Source organism: Bufo bufo, chromosome 4, assembly GCF_905171765.1.
Source record: "Bufo bufo chromosome 4, aBufBuf1.1, whole genome shotgun sequence".
NCBI classification, from domain to species: domain Eukaryota; kingdom Metazoa; phylum Chordata; class Amphibia; order Anura; family Bufonidae; genus Bufo; species Bufo bufo.
Window position 1 is genome coordinate 580342080 of NC_053392.1, and position 18466 is coordinate 580360545.

At 48.9% G+C, this 18466-nt stretch overlaps 1 protein-coding gene and 1 long non-coding RNA gene across 2 annotated transcripts in view; one reads left to right on the forward strand and one right to left on the reverse strand.

The window, feature by feature from the left end:
* Window positions 1-463: 463 nt before the first annotated feature.
* On the reverse strand, window positions 464-1908 carry LOC120999470. The gene is made up of 2 exons (XR_005778532.1): window positions 1675-1908; window positions 464-578 (listed from the first exon to the last, which is right to left on the reverse strand). It is a non-coding gene; the product is annotated as an uncharacterized LOC120999470 (long non-coding RNA).
* A 1629-nt stretch (window positions 1909-3537) lies between these two features.
* Window positions 3538-18466, forward strand: part of HHAT (hedgehog acyltransferase) — a 366627-nt gene continuing 351698 nt past the window's right edge. Inside the window, 2 exon segments of the mRNA XM_040430369.1 lie at window positions 3538-3767; window positions 15901-16021. Of these exon segments, the coding sequence (XP_040286303.1) occupies window positions 3750-3767; window positions 15901-16021 (139 nt within the window). The 5' untranslated portion in view covers window positions 3538-3749.

Here is an 18466-nt window from a genome sequence, read left to right on the forward strand (position 1 = left end):
AAGCTGGTTTGAAAACTGTAGAATTTTTTTTTTTTTGGTGGGACAACCCCTTTAAGTCCGGGACTTAAATGCATAGACGCAGTAAAATATGTAATTTCTATCACTCATCTCAGGGAGGCGTCTGCTTGGCTCCATATTTATTCTGCAGCAGGACAACAACCCCAAATATCCATCCAGTGTCATCTTCAGCATAAAGAAGAACAAGGAATCCTGGAGGTGATGACATGACCCCTACAGAGCCGTGATCTCAACATCATCCAGTCTGTCTGGGATTACATGAAGAGAAGGATATGAACAAGCCTACATCCACAGAAGATCGGTGGCTAGTTCTCCAAGATGTCTGGAGCATGTCTGTGCGAGTGTCCCTACAAGAAGTCAGGATGGAGGCAGAGGCCGATCACCCCGAACTGATCGGGTTCACATTCCTTTCTTCTTCATTCACTTTGCATTTTGTTAATTTTTGAAAACATTCTCACTTTGCAGCATTTTTTCCACAACTGCTTAAGACGTTTCCATGATTAGTAATAATATTACACGTCTACATCTCAGCTACGACCCGGAGCGGCATCTACTGTGACCTGGAGAAGGATAATGACAGAAATCAATGGCCCTGCACAACATCCAGGGATTACCAGACAGAAGGCAACCCTGATAGACAGAACTCTGCTGCCTGCACGTCACACCCACAGCTCTGCTGCCTGCACGTCACACCCACACAGCTCTGCTGCCTGCACGTCACACCCACACAGCTCTGCTGCCTGCACGTCACACCCACACAGCTCTGCTGCCTGCACGTCACACCCACACAGCTCTGCTGCCTGCACGTCACACACACACAGCTCTGCTGCCTGCACGTCACACACACACAGCTCTGCTGCCTGCACGTCACACACACACAGCTCTGCTGCCTGCACATCACACACACACACAGCCCTGCTGCCTGCACGTCACACACACACACAGCTCTGCTGCCTGCACGTCACACACACACACAGCTCTGCTGCCTGCACGTCACACACACACACAGCTCTGCTGCCTGCACGTCACACACACACACAGCTCTGCTATATGCACGTCACACACACACACACACACACAGTGGTGTATCTTGGTTTTGTGCTGCCCTAGGCGAGACTAAACTCGGGCACCCCCCTAATATAAATTTGACCCACCCCTTCCTCTTTACAATACATTTGTGTTAGAAGTTGCGCTTTTTTAATTTTTAGAATAATGATACAGGCATTTTATTTAATGTATTTGTGCTCATTTCTGTGTTGGTTGGAGGGGGGTGAGGGGCGGTATTACACAATCTGTATATGAATAAAAAAATATCTAAAGATCCACTGTAATGTAGGGGCACCCACCTATGTGGTCCATACACTGCAGGGGCAGACAGGGCATGATTCACAGTAATGTAGGGGCACCCACCTATGTGGCCCATACACTGCGGGGGCAGACAGGGCATGGTTCACAGTAATGTAGGGGCACCCACCTATGTGGCCCATACACTGCAGGGGGCAGACAGGGCATGGTTCACAGTAATGTAGGGGCACCCACCTATGTGGCCCATACACTGCGGGGGCAGACAGGGCATGGTCCGCTGTAATGTAGGGGCACCCACCTATGTGGCCCATACACTGCGGGGGCAGACAGGGCATTACAGCCCCCACTCACCGACTCAGGGCAGCAGGTAGATGAACGCGAACAGGATCAGGTCAAACAGGAGGAAGACCCAGATGTCGAACCAGTAGGAGTGCTGGGACAGGGTCCGCAGGCAGCCCCGAGCCTCCCTCCTCCGCTCCGCCAGCTCTGCGGACACCGGCTCCGGCCCGCCTTCATTCCGCCGCTGCCGAGTGTCCATGCTGCGCTGCGTCCGTGTCTCACAGGGCGACGGCGGCGAGTCTGGAGGTCTTTGACAGGGAGGGGTCATGTGACAGGAAGAGGTGACGTCGTCTCTATGGTGAGAACAGGGAGCGTCGCATGTACTGGGCGCGACATCCTCCTCTCATGCTGCCGCCCCATTGGCAAGTGTCGCCCTAGCAACTGCCTTGTTTGCCTCGAGATAGATACACCCCTGCACACACACAGCTCTGCTGCCTGAATGTCACACACACACACACAGCTTTTCTGCCTGCATGTCACACACACACACAGCTCTGCTATATGCACATCACACACTCAGCTCTGCTATCTGCACGTCACACACACACAGCTCTGCTATATGCACATCACACACTCAGCTCTGCTATCTGCACGTCACACACACTCAGCTCTGCTATATACACGTCACACACACAGCTCTGCTATCTGAATGTCACACACACACAGCACTGCTATATACACGTCACACACACAGCTCTGCTATCTGCACATCACATACACACAGCATTGCTATATGCACATCACACACTCAGCTCTGCTATCTGCATATCACACACTCACAGCACTGCTATATGCACATCACACACTCAGCTCTGCTATCTGCATGTCACACACACACACACACACACACACACAGCTCTGCTATCTGTATATGTCACACGCACACACACAGCACTACTATATGCACGTCACACACAGCTCTACTATCTGCACATCACACACTCAGCACTGCTATCTGCATGTCACACACACACAGCTCTGCTATCTGCACATCACACACTCAGCTCTGCTATCTGCATGTCACACACACAGCACTACTATATGCACGTCACACACAGCTCTGCTATCTGCACATCACACACTCAGCACTGCTATCTGCATGTCACACACACACAGCTCTGCTATCTGCACATCACACACACACACAGCTCTGTATCTGCACATCACACACACAGCTCTGCTATCTGCACATCACACACACAGCTCTACTATCTGCACATCACACACACAGCCCTGCTATCTGCACATCACACACTCAGCCCTGCTATCTGCACATCACACACACAGCTCTGCTATCTGCACATCACACACCCAGCCCTGCTATCTGCACATCACACACCCAGCCCTGCTATCTGCACATCACACACACAGCTCTACTATCTGCACATCACACACACACAGCTCTGCTATCTGCACGTCACACACACACAGCTCTACTATCTGCACATCACACACACAGCCCTGCTATCTGCACATCACACACTCAGCTCTGCTATATGCATATCACACACACTCAGCTCTGCTATCTGCACATCACACACTCAGCTCTGCTATCTGAACATCACACACCCAGCCCTGCTATCTGCACATCACACACCCAGCCCTGCTATCTGCACATCACACACACAGCTCTGCTATCTGCACATCACACACACAGCTCTACTATCTGCACATCACACACACAGCCCTTCTATCTGCACATCACACACCCAGCCCTGCTATCTGCACATCACACACTCAGCTCTGCTATCTGCACATCACACACTCAGCTCTGCTATCTGCACATCACACACTCAGCTCTGCTATCTGCACATCACACACACAGCTCTGCTATATGCATATCACACACACAGCTCTGCTATATGCACATCACACACTCAGCCCTGCTATATGCACATCACACACTCAGCCCTGCTATCTGCACATCACACACTCAGCCCTGCTATCTGCACATCACACACTCAAAATTGCTATGCACAGGTCGCACACACAGACGTCCTGTGTGCAGTAAACCCCTCCCATCACGTGACTGATCACATGACGCCGACCTCTGGAGCTCCGCCCCCGGTTAGCCTGTGTGTTTATCAATGAATGGCAGGGGCCAGGTAGGTGGTGACGGCGGGGAGTGGGCGCTCAGCGGAGGGGGCTCCAGGCTGCTGAGGTACTACAGGTGCCAGCATGCTTTGCCTAGCAGTGCATGCTGGGAGTTGTGTGTCTCCTTTCCTCCAGTGTTAATATGTTTTCATAGGCAATTGCATAAATAGCAATTCCGCAATGTCCTTGTCCTGGGACTGACCGGCGCCCCCGGCAGGAGGATCTGGAGATGGCCCTGGGCCGTAGACAGAGGGATGTATCAGCACTAGGGGCCCCTAAACTGCGCCAATAAAGAATTACCGCGTTCATCGCCTCCGCCAAGTGGGTGTGGTTACGGTTTGAGTCAGGGCTCCTGCACACTAACGTGTTTTCTTTCTGTGTCCGTTGCGGTTTTTTTCTGCGGACCATATGCCGAACCCTTAATTACAATGGGTCCACAAAAAAAAACTGAAGCTCCTCCGCGTGCATCCCGTTTCCGTATGTATGTTCTGCAAAAAAATAGAACATGTCCTATTATTGTCCGCATTACGGACAAGGACAGGACTGTTCTATCAGGGGCCGTCTGTTCTGTTCCGCAAAATACAGAATGCACCCGGACGTCATCCGTATTTTTTGCGGACTGCAAACTACATATGACGATATAGAAAGGACCGGCACTGGCCCGTAGTAGCTTTTTGAATGCTGAATTTATTGCTCACATATCATCACTGAGCGTGCCTTCATCAGACTGTACGTACGTACTAAACATTCCTTTAAATAGACCGCCAACATACAAAGGAAGTGATGTCATTGAAGAAGCCCCGCCCCCCAAGTGAAACTATAGGAAACAATTGCATGGATACAGACATACGGAGACGCACGCGGCTGGATTCATAGTAATATTGTGCTTCAGCTCCGCTAAAAGAGAAGCATATAGAGCAATAATAATAATAACCTTTATTTATATAGCGCCAACATATTCCGTAGCAGTTCATGTACAAAACAAACATAACCGGCTTAGGGCTCTTTCACACTTGCGTTCTTTTCTTCCGGCATACAGTTCCGTCGTCGGGGCTCTATGCCGGAAGAATCCTGATCAGTTTTATCCTAATGCATTCTGAATGGAGAGAAATCCGTTCAGGATGCATCAGGATGTCTTCAGTTCCGGACCGGAACGTTTTTTGGCCGGAGAAAATACTGCAGCATGCTACGCTTTTTGCTCCGGTCAAAAATCCTGAACACTTGCCGCAAGGCCGGATCCGGAATTAATGCCCATTGAAAGGCATTGATCCGGATCCGGCCTTAAGCTAAACGTCGTTTCGGCGCATTGCCGGATCCGACGTTTAGCTTTTTCTGAATGGTTACCATGGCTGCCGGGACGCTAAAGTCCTGGCAGCCATGGTAAGTGTAGTTGGGAGCGGGGGAGCAGTATACTTACCGTCCGTGCGGCTCCCCGGGCGCTTCAGAGTGACGTCATCCATGCGCATGGGGCGCTCTGACGTCATTCTGGAGCGCCCCGGGAGCCGCACGGACTGTAAGTATACTGCTCCCCCGCTCCCCACTACTACTATGGCAGCCAGGACTTTAATAGCGTCCTGGGTGCCATAGTAACACTGAACGCATTTTGAAGACTGATCCGTCTTCAAATGCTTTCAGTTCACTTGCGTTTTTCCGGATCCGGCGTGTAATTCCGGCAAATGGAGTACACAACAGATCCGGACAACGCAAGTGTGAAAGAGCCCTTAGGCTACTTTCACACTAGCGTTTTTCTTTTCCGGCGCTGAGTTCCGTCCTAGGGGCTCAAATCCGGAGAAGAACTGATCAGTTTTATCCCCATGTATTCTGAATGGAGAGAAATCCGATCAGGATGCATCAGGATGTCTTCAGTTCTGTCTTTTTGACTGATCAGGCTTTTCAGAAAACCGTAGCATGTTGTATTTTTACCTCCGGCCAAAAATCCGGAACACTTTGACTGAACGGCTTTTGCATGTTAAACCCGAAAAATGTGAAAAAAAAGTCCATAAATGGCGGATCCGTTTTTTCCAATGCATTTTTTCATTGTGATCAAAATCCTGATCAGGATCCAAATGTAATCCGTTTTCACACGTTTTTCCGGATCCGGCGGGCAGTTCCGGTGTCGGAATTGAACGCCGGATTTAAACAACGCTAGTGTGAAAGTAGCCTTATCTGCAACTGAAACACTAGGAGTCAGGGCCCTGCTCGCAAGAGCTTACAACCTATGAGGAATTGGGGCTGACAGGAGTGGTGCTGGTGTTCCGTTAGATTTCCCTACCCTCGTCACTTCCGGACATGACGTGAGGAGGTGTGCCGCGCAGGCGCACAACGATGGGGTAGGGAAATTTCACAGCAGAGTTAGCTGGACACCCGCCGACACTGCGCATGCCCCGGGAAGGGAAAAATTATGGGCCAGTGCTTTTTCCCTACCCTAACAGCGCATGCGCAGTGTCGGCCGGTGTCCAGCTGAGAACATACATCCGATCACCGCGCCTGCGCCCTGGCCCGTAACTTTTCCCTATCCTAACTGCTGGTGAGGCTTCCGGCGCATGCGCAGTGTTGGCCGGTGTCCAGCTAACTCTGCTGTGATATTTCCCTACCCCGCCGTCGTGCGCCTGCGCGGCACACCTCCTCACGTCATGTCCGGTGAGGCCGGAAGTGACGAGGGTAGGGAAATCTAATGGAACACTGACCGATCTGCTTTGGGTTTGGGACTGTTAGAGGATAGAGTTCAGGCCGGAGGAGTTGGTGGGGGAAGGTTTAGTCGGGGAGTAGTCAGTTTAGGCTACATTCACACGTCCGTGGTGTGTTGCGGACCCGCAAATTGCGGGTCCGCAACACACCAGCCCGTCACCCCCATAGAAATGCCTATTCTTGTCCGCAAGCTGCGGACAAGAATAGGACATGCTCTATCTTTTTGCGGAGCTGCGGACCCAAAATCGGGGCCGCGCTCCGCAATTGCGGCTGCAGACAGCACACTGTGTGCTGTCCGCATCCATTCCGTCCCCATAGAGAATGAATGGGTCCGCACCCATTCCGCAAAATTGCGGAAAGGATGCGGACCCATTTTGCGGACGTGTGAATGGAACCTTAGGAAGCTTGATAAGCCCCTACCTGAAAAGATGTGTTTTTAGGGCACATTTCAAGGTGGAGAAGTTGGGAATTGACCTGATATTCCGGGGCAGAGCAATCCAGAGAGTAGGTGCAGCTCCAGAAAAGTCTTGAAGACGGGAGTGAGAGGTACGAATTCTGGAGGTTGTTAATCTTAGGTCGCTAACAGAACGGAGAGCAGGAGTAGGGTGGGAGATGGAGACGAGGGGGGAGATGTATGGAGCAGTGTTAGGAACCACAGACGTTGTCATCACGGTTGAGGCCTCTTGGTTCCATCGTATGCAACCGGCGGATCCGGCGAGGTAGTGAGACACGTAATTGTGCTATAGCAGGTGTCCGCTGGTGAAAATGGTCTGGTGTGGGGAGCAGTAAATTGCCCTTTCTTATAGTAGTAGACCTGTCTTTCAGTCTCATTGAGGTCTCCCCTACGTACAATATGTAAACCACAAATACCGCACGTGAACACGCCTCGTACCGCCTGAGTATGGATGGGTGAAATGCGTGCCGAGCACTTTACACAATTCAAACACGGGAAGGTTCCCTGTCCAGGAGGAGACCATGCGCTCTGCCGCAGCTACCAATGGCGGCCCTGACTATTTCTTTATTTACACACTTGTATAGCGCTACTATATCCCGCAGCGCTCTACAGACTTTATTATCCAACTGTCCCGAGTCGAGCTCACAATCTAAGGTCCCTATCAGTAGGTCTTTGGGGTGTGGGAGGAACCTGGAGAACCCGGGGAGAACATACTCTGCTCTCTTGTAGCACATCACAGGTGGTTGGTTGAGCTCCGTTATCTGTGATCGGGAGATGACGCGCCAGTGTTTACTAACGAGTCCAGGGATGATATTTCACAACCGATGGGATGCGTGGATCTTTTAGTTATGCCTCCTGCACACGACCATATGGCTTTTTCAGTATTTTGCGATCCACAAAAAACGGATCCTCAAAAAATACAGATAACGTCCGTGTGCATTTTGCTTTTTGCGGAACGGAACAGCTTGGCCATAATAGAACAGTCCTATCCTTGTCCATTATGCGGACAATAATAGGACATGTGCTATCTTTGAACAGAAATACGGAAACGGAAGGCATACGGAGTACCTTCCGTTTTTTTTGCGGATCCATTCAAATAAATGGTTCCGTGTACGGTCCGTATACAGAACGCAAAAAAAAAAACAACCTTCGTGTGCAAGAGGCCTTAGGTTTATCTTCCTGTGCAGTCTCAACCCTATTCTTCTGTTCCTGCAATAGATGTATGGGATAACCTCTATCCTTGTATTTTGTCGTCGTTTCGTCATCGCACGAGTCTCTGCGTCACTCACAATGCGCTTAACCCTTTGATATTGGGAGTAGGGGAGAGACTTCTTAGTGGACGCTGGATGGTTACTAGTAAGGCCTCTTTCACACGGGCGTTGCGGATTGGGGCCGGATGCGTTCAGGGAAAATGGTGCGATTTTGACACTAAAACAAGTCAGTTTTCACTGCGATTGCTTTCCATGTTTGCGTTTTTTCCACGCGGGTGCAAAACATTGTAATGCGTTTTGCATGCGCGTGAGAAAAATCGGCATGTTTGGTACCCAGACCCGAACCCGGGCTCCTTCACAGAAGTTTGGGTTCGGTGTTGTGTAGATTTAATTATTTTCCCTTATAACATGGTTATAAGGGAAAATAATAGCATTCTGAATACAGAATGCATAGTAAAACAGCGCTGGAGGGGTTAAAAAAAAATATAAAAAATTTAACTCGCCTTAATCCACTTGATCGCGCAGCCGGCATCTCTTCTGTCTTGTTCTTTGAGAAATAGGACCTTTGATGACGTCACTGCGCTCATCACATGGCCCATCACATGATCGTTTACCACGGCGATGGATCATGTGACGGACCATGTGATGAGCGAAGTGACGTCATCGAAGGTCCTTTTCCTGTGCACAGCAAAGATGAAGACAGAAGAGATGCCGGGCTGCGCGATCAAGTGGATTAAGGTGAGTTAAATTTTTTTTATTTATTTTTTTAACCCCTCCAGCGCTGTTGTACTATGCATTCTGTATTAAGAATGCTATTATTTTCCCTTATAACCATTCTCTCCCCGAGAGAAATTGCTGGCGGGGAGAGAATAGAGTCGGTTGATGCCACATTTGGGCGACCAGGTGGTTGAGTAATGGATTTATGCACCTCAGGTAACGTCTAAAATACGGGGGTGATGGGATGATGATTAATCAAAAATCCGCTGACTCCATTCTCTCTAGCCGTGTCCACAATGGTCCGGAGCATTTCTTTAATGCGATATACAGGGTCAGCTTGTGGTATCTGACATGTGTCGATGTCTCCCAATTGTCCCAACATTTCAGATATCTAATATTCCCTGTCAGCTGGTCTAGGGCATGTTTTTCTTCTGCCGTTAAGTTGTGATATATAAACGAAACTCTCCCGGTTTACATTGATGCAACAATGTATCATCGACATCTCGTTGAACCAGACTGATAAAGGTCTCGACTGGGTGATATCATTTCGGCGGTGTAAAGGTGCTTTTGGATTTCAGATTAAACTCTTGAGCAGTCAATCTATGGATGGCAGGACCATCGCCCAGTTGAGAAACCTGCTGGACATTAGAGAAATGCGCTTTCAAACGTATATTAGGATAAAAGCGCTGCGAGTCCATGTCCAGAGCGAAGGTGTCCAGAAAAGGATAAACCCTTTTTTAACAAGTTCATCTGTGCTGGACTCAAATTCTTAGGCCTCTTTCACACGGGCAACGCGTGTGAGGGCCGGATAGGATGCGGGTGCATCGCGGGAAAATGCGCGAGTGCAAAGCGTTTTAATGCATTTTGCACGCGCGTGAGAAATATCGGCATGTTTGGTACCCAGACCCGAACCCCGGACTTCTTCACAGAAGTTCGGGTTTGGGTTAGGGGTTGTGTAGATTTTATTATTTTCCCTTAAAACATGGTTATAAGGGAAAATAATAGCATTCTTAATACAGAATGCATAGTACAATAGGGCTGGAGGGGTTAAAAAAATAAATAAAAAAATCTAACTCACCTCATTCACTTGTTCGCACAGCCCGACTTCTCTTCTTTCTTCTTCTTTGAGGACCTGGGAGGAAAAGGACCTTTGGTGACGCCACTGTGCTCATCACATGGTCCGTCACATGGTCCATCACCATGGTGATGGACCATGTGATGAGCGCAGTGACATCACCAAAGGTCCTTTTCCTCCCAGGTCCTCAAAGAAGAAGAAAGAAGACGAGCCAGGCAGCGCGAACAAGTGGATGAGGTGAGTTTCATTTTTTTTAACCCCTCCAGGTCTATTTTACTATGCATTCTGTATTCAGAATGCTATTATTTTCCCTTATAACCATGTTATAAGAGAAAATAATAATGATCGGGTCCCCATCCCGATCGTCACCTAGCAACCGTGCGTGAAAATCGCACCGCATCCGCACTTGCTTGCGGATGATTGCGATTTTCACGCAGCCCCATTCACTTCTATGGGGCCTGCGTTGCATGAAAAACGCACAATATAGAGCATGCCGCGATTTTCACGCGACGCACAAGTGATGCGTGAAAATCACCGCTCATGTGCACAGCCCCATAGAAATGAATGGGTCCGGATTCAGTGCGGATGCAATGCGTTCACCTCACGCATCGCACCCGTGCGGAAAACTCGCCCGTATGAAAGAGGCCTTAGGACAAGTTCAAAACTAAGTTCTCTGCCATACCTGCAACCTTGTCTTCCTCGGTGCATCTATGAGTGGAAGGGGGTTGGGGGTACCTGTGATTTGAAGGGGCTGATGGCGTTGGGGGACATGGCATGGAGGGGCTGATCTGATGGCACTGGGGGAGTGGGGGACATGGTGGATGGCATGGAGGCACTGGGTGAGGGGGACAGATGGCAGTGGAGGCACTGGGGAGGGGACATGGCAATGGATGGCATGGAGGCACTGGGGGAGGAGGACATGACAATGGATGGCATGGAGGCACTGGCGGAGGAGGACATGGCAATGATGGCATGGAGGGGCAGTTGGAACTGGGGGAGTGGGGGACATGGCATGGAGGGGCTGATCTGATGGCACTGGGGGAGTGGGGGACATGGTGGATGGCATGGAGGCACTGGGGGAGGGGGACAGATGGCAGTGGAGGCACTGGGGAGGGGACATGGCAATGTATGGCATGGAGGGGCAGTTGGAACTGGGGGAGTGGGGGACATGGCATGGAGGGGCTGATCTGATGGCAGTGGGGGATATCACATGGCAATGGATGGCCTGGGGGAGTGGGGGACATGGCAATGGATGGCATGGACGGGCTGATGGCACTGGGGGAAGGAGCTGATGGCACGGGGGGGGGGAGCTGATGGCACTGGGGGATAGTGGAACTGATGGCACTGGGGGGAACGGAGCTGATGGCACTGGGGGAAGGAGCTGATGGCACGGGGGGGGGGGGAGCTGATGGCACTGGGGGATAGTGGAACTGATGGCACTGGGGGGAACGGAGCTGATGGCACTGGGGGGAACGGAGCTGATGGCACTGGGGGGACTAATGCACTTGGGCTGATGGCACAGTGGGGAACAAAGGGTGTTGGGGACTGATGAGTTTTTATAAAGGAAAACAGTCTATTAATTCATTTTTCTTATTAGAATACTCGATTAATCGTAAAAATAATCGGTAGAATACTCGATTGCTAAAATAATTGTTTGCTGCAACCCTAGCCCAACCCCACCCTCTACCACATAACAAGACATGGTCGTCGGGGGCCCTAGTACAAATTTTACATTGGAGCCCAGAAGCATCATGCCAACACCTAAGTTTACAGCAATCTGAGAATGAATGACAGTCTTGCAAATTATTAGTTAAATAAAAGCACATAAAACGCCGATCCATAATATACAATACAACGAAAAGAAAGAAAGAAATGATTACCGTAACTGAGAATTAGAACTGGAGTGTGAGCAACATGTTGCAGAATGTCCACTAGGTGGAGCTAGAGAGACGCAGCGATTCCTTCTAGTGACAGTAATACAGGTAGAGATGAGCGGAATCCCAGACATTATTACAGCCTGATCCCGGCCGGACCGCTGATCTCACGAACCAGCCGACGTAATATGTATTACTGAGCTGGAGTGTGAAAAGGAAGGACAGTAGCTGGATAGAACGGTGCAAAGGTACGACCACACGGCGCGGTCATATGGCGGTTGCGACACGGCCGCGTTGTGTTCCAGTACCGCACAGCCGTAGAGGCCGCAGCCGGCTGTAATTAAACTAGTTGAGTGCATTGTTAAAGGGGTTGGCCAATCTCATAAATTCGATATGCCACCAATGTCTGATAGTTGCGGGTCCCACCTCTATCTCTAGAACTGGGTCCCCAAGGTGAACAAGGGTGCACCGTGCAAGCGCGACCATCCTCCATTTCTACGGGAGTGCTGAAAATAGCCGAGCGCTAGTTTGGCTATTTCAGGGACCTTCATAGAAGTGAATGGAAAGCTTGCTTTGGGGGCCCTGTTCAAGAGATAGACGTGGGTCCCAGAGGTGGCATCTGATGCCGCATGGACATGGTCACATCTCCACTGCAGCCAGTGTCTGGCTTCAGCAGTGATGTGGTCACAGTTAGCATATCACCTCTGAAGCCAGTCATTGGCTGCAGCGGAGATGTAATCACGCCCGTGCAGCGCCGGGTGTCAACACTGCGGGGACCGGAACAAGTACACACCGGAGCCAATGCGGAGGACTGGAGCAGGTAAGTAGGAATCTTCCGTTTAGAGAGGCAGGCTGCAGACACTTGCTAAAAACTGATAATTCTCGGAGAACCCTTTTGAGCGTTCTTGAAACATATTTGAGCACCAGAAACTGCGCCGTGTGAACATACCTTAAGGCCCCTTTCACATGGGCGAGTTGAACGCATTGCACCCGCACTGAATCCTGACCCATTCATTTCTATGGGGCTGTTCACATGAGCGGTGATTTTCACGCATCACTTGTGCGTTGCGTGAAAATCGCAGCATGCTCCTCTTTGTGCGTTTTTCACGTAACGCAGGCCCCATAGAAATGAATGGGGTTGCGGGAAAATCGCAAGCATCCGCAAGCAAGTGCGGATGCGGTGCGATTTTCACGCACGGTTGCTAGGAGACGATCGGGATGGAGATCCGATCATTATTATTTTTCCTTATAACATGGTTATAAGGGAAAACAATAGCATTCTGAATACAGAATATATAGTACAATAGTGCTGGAGGGGTTAAAATTTTTTATTAAACTCACCTTAATCCACTTGCTCGCGCAGCCCGACTTCTCTTCTGTCTTCATCTTAGCTGTGTGCAGGAAAAGGACCTGGGGTGATGTCACTCCGGTCATCACATGAACCATCACATGATCTTTTACCATGGTGATGGATCATGTGATGGACCATGTGATGACCGGAGTGATGTCACCACAGGTCCTTTTCCTGCACACAGCAAAAAAGAAGACAGAAGAGAAGCCGGGCTGCGCGATCAAGTGGATTAAGGTGAGTTTAATTATTTTTATGTTTTAACCCCTCCAGCCCTATTGTACTATGCATTCTGTATTCAGAATGCTATTATTTTCCCTTATAACCATGTTATAAGGGAAAATAATACAATCTACAGAACACCGATCCCAAGCCCGAACTTCTGTGAAGAAGTTCGGGTTTGGGTACCAAACATGCAGATTTTTCTCACGCGAGTGCAAAACGCATTACAATGTTTTGCACTCGTGAGGAAAAATCGCGCATGTTCCCGCAACGCACCCACACCTTTTCCCGCAACGCCCGTGTGAAAGAGGCCTCAGAGTGCCACCTTTGTCTGCTGCAACTCTGATTTGGTGCTTGACCCCTTCTTAGTCTTCCCGGCCAACAGTCGCTTGATTAGGGCAGGTTGCAATCCCCCTGAAAGTGGGCCGCCAGGAGCGCTGCTGTGTAGGGAAAATCAGTGAAGGAGGTGCAGCATGAAAGTAGTATTATTACTGCCCCTTTATTCTCAGAAACTGTGGGGGTCCCAGAGGTCAGACTGCAGCAGAAAATCCATTGCACTCATCCAGCAGGTGAATGGGGCACTTACAGGCATAACGGACAAGGATAGGACTGTTCTATTAAGGGCCAGCTGTTCCGTTCCGCAAAATACACATGGTCGTGTGCATGAGCCCTTATGCAGTGATAAATCTCCTGCTCCTGAATCCCTCCATAGGTAGGCAGACATTCTGTAAGGACTGTAATGGTACCCAGCTTTCCCAGGAACACGCTGTATGGAGGCTCCCCCTGTGCAGAATGCAGCAGCAGGAGGGATTGTGTCGCTCGGCAGAGCTGTCGGGATTATCTCCTTGTCAATGGCGCTGTGTATTTTGAAGATCACCTGCTGCATTGTGTTTCCTGCCCCCCAGTCTCCCGCGGCTCCGTCCCACTCACCGCTCCATTCTCTCCCACACCTACACACTTTTCCGCTGCCCCCCCCCTCTCGGCTCCTTCCACCTATTTTCCATCCTGCAGGATAAATCTAACAATGCTCCCATCTCGCACTGGATTTAATACCTCGGCGCCACGTGACGCAGACACAGTGTGGATGAAGACGTATCTATAGAAGTATAACCCCCACAGTGATTGTTTGACTGCCCTTTATATGCCTAGTCCATGGGTCGGTGGATGGTGTAGATGATACGTGCGCGGTTTTTGTGTCAATTTTCTGCAGCGGATTATGCACGTTTTTTTTAAAGGGGTTTTTGGGATGCATTTGGATAACGGTTAAGGGCCATTCCCTTCTTGTAAAGTGACTGCTAGGATCACTCTGATTGGTGTGGCTGTGGCCTCGGGAACCTCCACCAATCCTGAGAATGAGGGCCCGCAGCCAATCATCACGGCGGCGCCCTTCATTCTCAGGGTTCCAGAGGTCGGACCCCCAAGGGATGGCACATCCTTCTGAACATGGGAACACCCGTTAAAGACACTGCTTAGTTATAGCTGATTCAGGGAAAGCTGGGTGACAATATGGCTTCCAATTATTGGCACCATTTGGGGCTCCCTAGTTTTAAACATTTAGATTAGGGGCCCCGGTTGGGTCTTTTTCAGCTATATCGACGTGAAGCTCCACATGCTGCATATGTATTCATTTCCTAATATCATGTACAGATGGGAGAGGTTCATACAGGAGCCTCCCTGCGGGCGCCATCCCCGGGGTGCAACCGTGTATTCTGTAGATGGTGTCCTAGTCTGTGCTGTAATGATTGGCGGTGCGTTAATAGTTTATGAATGGGGTTGTTTCTGCAGATGTATGGAACATGTAGGGAATATCCAAAAAATTCCTGTTTGTGAACGTAACCTTAACCTCTTCCTGAGATCTGCTGCACACGAACGGAGAATGTCGGCTCTTTAAACATGGCGCCTACTCAGACGCTGAGCGGATGTCTGCTGTTTTAGACAGCAAACTCCCAGTGGCAGAGTCTAGGATCGGAGACAACTGCGATCACAGACCTTTAACCCCTTGGATGCCATGTTCAGTTGTGGCCATGGCATCTGGGCGGTTATGTACTGGGAGAGCTGCAAGATGGATGGTGCCGTATGGCTGCCAGGGAAGTCTCGGGCCTTCTGAAGGCTCCCAGGCCGGCCATAGTAAAGCTTTTTACAACACATTGATTTTCCCATAGACTGCAGTGGTAAACCTTTGCAGTCTATGGTATAAGCGATCTAATGATCACATGTTCAAGTCATGTATTGGGAGGGGGAAGGGGGGGATCTAAAAAAATAAAGGTAGAAGTAAAGTTTTTCTAAATATATAAATGCCAAAAAGAATACAGAATTTGAGGAAAAATACAGATTTCCCCTCGAAAAATGAGCCCTAACATGGCTCCTTAGACGTAAATATAAAAAAAGTACTGTTTGTCAGAATATGGCAATGCAAAGAAACATTTTTTTGTGGAATGTAAAAAAGTTATGGAGTAAAAAATGAAAAAAATGCCACCCCGCCGATCAGCTGTTTTGGGCATCTGTCAATATCTTGACCCTGGAAAGACTCTTTAATGCTGAAGTTTTATTTTCAGGCGGCTTCGCACAACACCATGAAACATGACCCGCTGCCAAAATCTGAATACTACACCTACCTGATGCTGTCGCTGGGGATCCACTTCTATTCATTTTATAAAGTTTACTTGTCTTCCAAAGGTAAAATTGTCACAAAATAAAATGTATGAAGATTATGAGGCCGAGGTCACGTGACACGGGTGTGCACATATTTACCTGGACACAAATTTAAGCCCGTGGACACCTTTGCACTGAATTGTTCTATTGTTGATTTGCTTCCTAAATAGAGAATCAAGCATTTTTCTAAATCGTCTTCATTAAACATTTCCAACCATTTGGCTTCTGCAAAGTATGTGTAAGTCCTCCACCTAGCTGGTGGTGCTGCTGAATCTGACCTCAATCCATCACATCTCTTCTCCTACCTCCGCTCTCCTCGTCCCTTTTCTCTAAAAGGAGGAGAACAGATACCAGAATTTGGACTTCGCTACAGATACCAAGTGCAGAATCTCGATGCCAAAACAATACAAGTCCTCCCATTAGGCTACTTTCACACTGGCGTTTCTGGGTCCGTTTGTGAGATCCGTTTCAAGCTCTCACAAGCGGCCCCAAACGGATAAGTTCAGCCCCAATGCATTCTAAATGGATGCGGATCCGTTCAGAATGCATCAGTTTGGCTCCGTTCCGCTCTGGAGGCGGACACCAAAACGCTGCTTGCAGCGTTTTGGTGTCCGCCTGGCGATGCAGAGCCATTCAGATCCGTCCTGACTCACAATGTAAGTCAATGGGGGCGGATCCGTTTACGTTGACACAAATATGGTGCAATTGTAAATGGATCCGTCCCCCATTGACTTTCAATGTAAAGTCAGAACGGATCCGTTTGACTTCCACTTAGACAGATTTTCTTTTGACGAAGTTATGCAGCGTTTGCATTTATAGGTGCGGATCCGTCTGTGCAGATACCAGACGGATCCGCACCTAACGCAGGTGTGAAAGTAGCCTTAGTTGAATATTCTAATTTATTATATGTTTCACCCATAAAACAGCGTGTTACTGTTATTCTGTATGAATATGGTGATACCAAATATGTGCACTTCTATGTGTTTTTTACTACTTTTGCACAATAATAATACGTCAGAGCCATAACTCAATCATTTTTGCTCTGTTGTACTTAAGCTTGATTTTTGTACGGGCACATATCATTTTTATTGGTACCATATATATTTTTTTTCAGGTAGATGGGAGGGTGGAGATAAATAGGAAAAAATAATTTAGTAATTTTTATGTTTTTCACGGTGCAGTTTAAATAACACGCTACCTTTATTATAAAGGTTGCGGCAAACACGGTGTGATATCATACATGTAGACATACAGTCATGGCAGGCCTGGAGGCCTTTGTTAGGCCCCCAGCTGCCATTTGTGATTGTGGCAGAGGGAGCTCTGTCCCTCTAACTGCCTAGATGCCGCAGTCGCTATTGACCACAGCAGTTTGGGAGTTATGCAACCAGCATCAGAGTTAACGCCGATGGTAGCTGTTACAGCAGGAGCCCGACTTCAGTCAGCGTCATACCCACGCGGTGATCTGGAGTCTATGTACTGCCTTCAGTCCCTGCCGCTCGCACAAGTATTATTACTGCAGACCAAAGGAGGAGCATCTGAAGAAAGCTAGAGCAGTAAGTGGGCGCTGATAGAATATGGCGTGCATTGGGTAGTGTGGATGCTACATTCTTTCAGTGTGACCTGCTTAGTATTGACATTTTAATGCATCGCGTTACCCTACTTTGCTCAGTGTTAGCAGCGGAGAGGGGGAGGAGGTTGTACCCAGCAGATCAGAGTGTGGCTGTAGATATGGGGGAAAGCACACACAAGGCAGTTTGCATGGTGAGGGCAGCAGCATCCTAGACACACAGATCCAGAATGTATTACTGCAAGTGACATCAGGGAATGAAGATGGCAGACTGAAACTTAGTGCAACTTTGTTTTACTCAAGGTAAATGCCAACATATGCAAAAATCTATATTTCTTTTCAACAATGTCCATAGCCTTTAAGTGAGAAAAATGCTAATAATAAATGCTGCATAAGGGCTCATGAGCGTATGTATTTTGCAGTCCACAAAACACGGATCCCTAAAAAATATGGATGATGTCCGTGTGCATTCCGTATTTTGCGGAACGGAACAGCTGGCCCCTATTAGAACAGTACTATCCTTGTCTGTAATGCGGACAATATTAGGGCATTATTTTTTTACGGAACGGACATACGAAAACAGAATGCACATTGAAGTGAATAGTACCGCATACGGGCCGCAAAAAAACCCGGAACGGAAACGGAAACAAAATACATTAGTGTGCATGAGTTTTAAGACTCACACTGCGGTCGGATCCTCCTTCTTCAGTTTTGTCTTATTTCATGGCTTGAATATAGAGAATCCACAGCTTGCATCCATAGCCTTCCTGATCAACCTCCTGAATGGAGGCTGTACGGCTGGGTTCATATGACAGATCTGGGGTAGCGTTGTGACTGCCGTTATAAAGGGCTCCTTATTACATATAGATACAGTATGTTGGTTTGGATACTTTTGGATACTT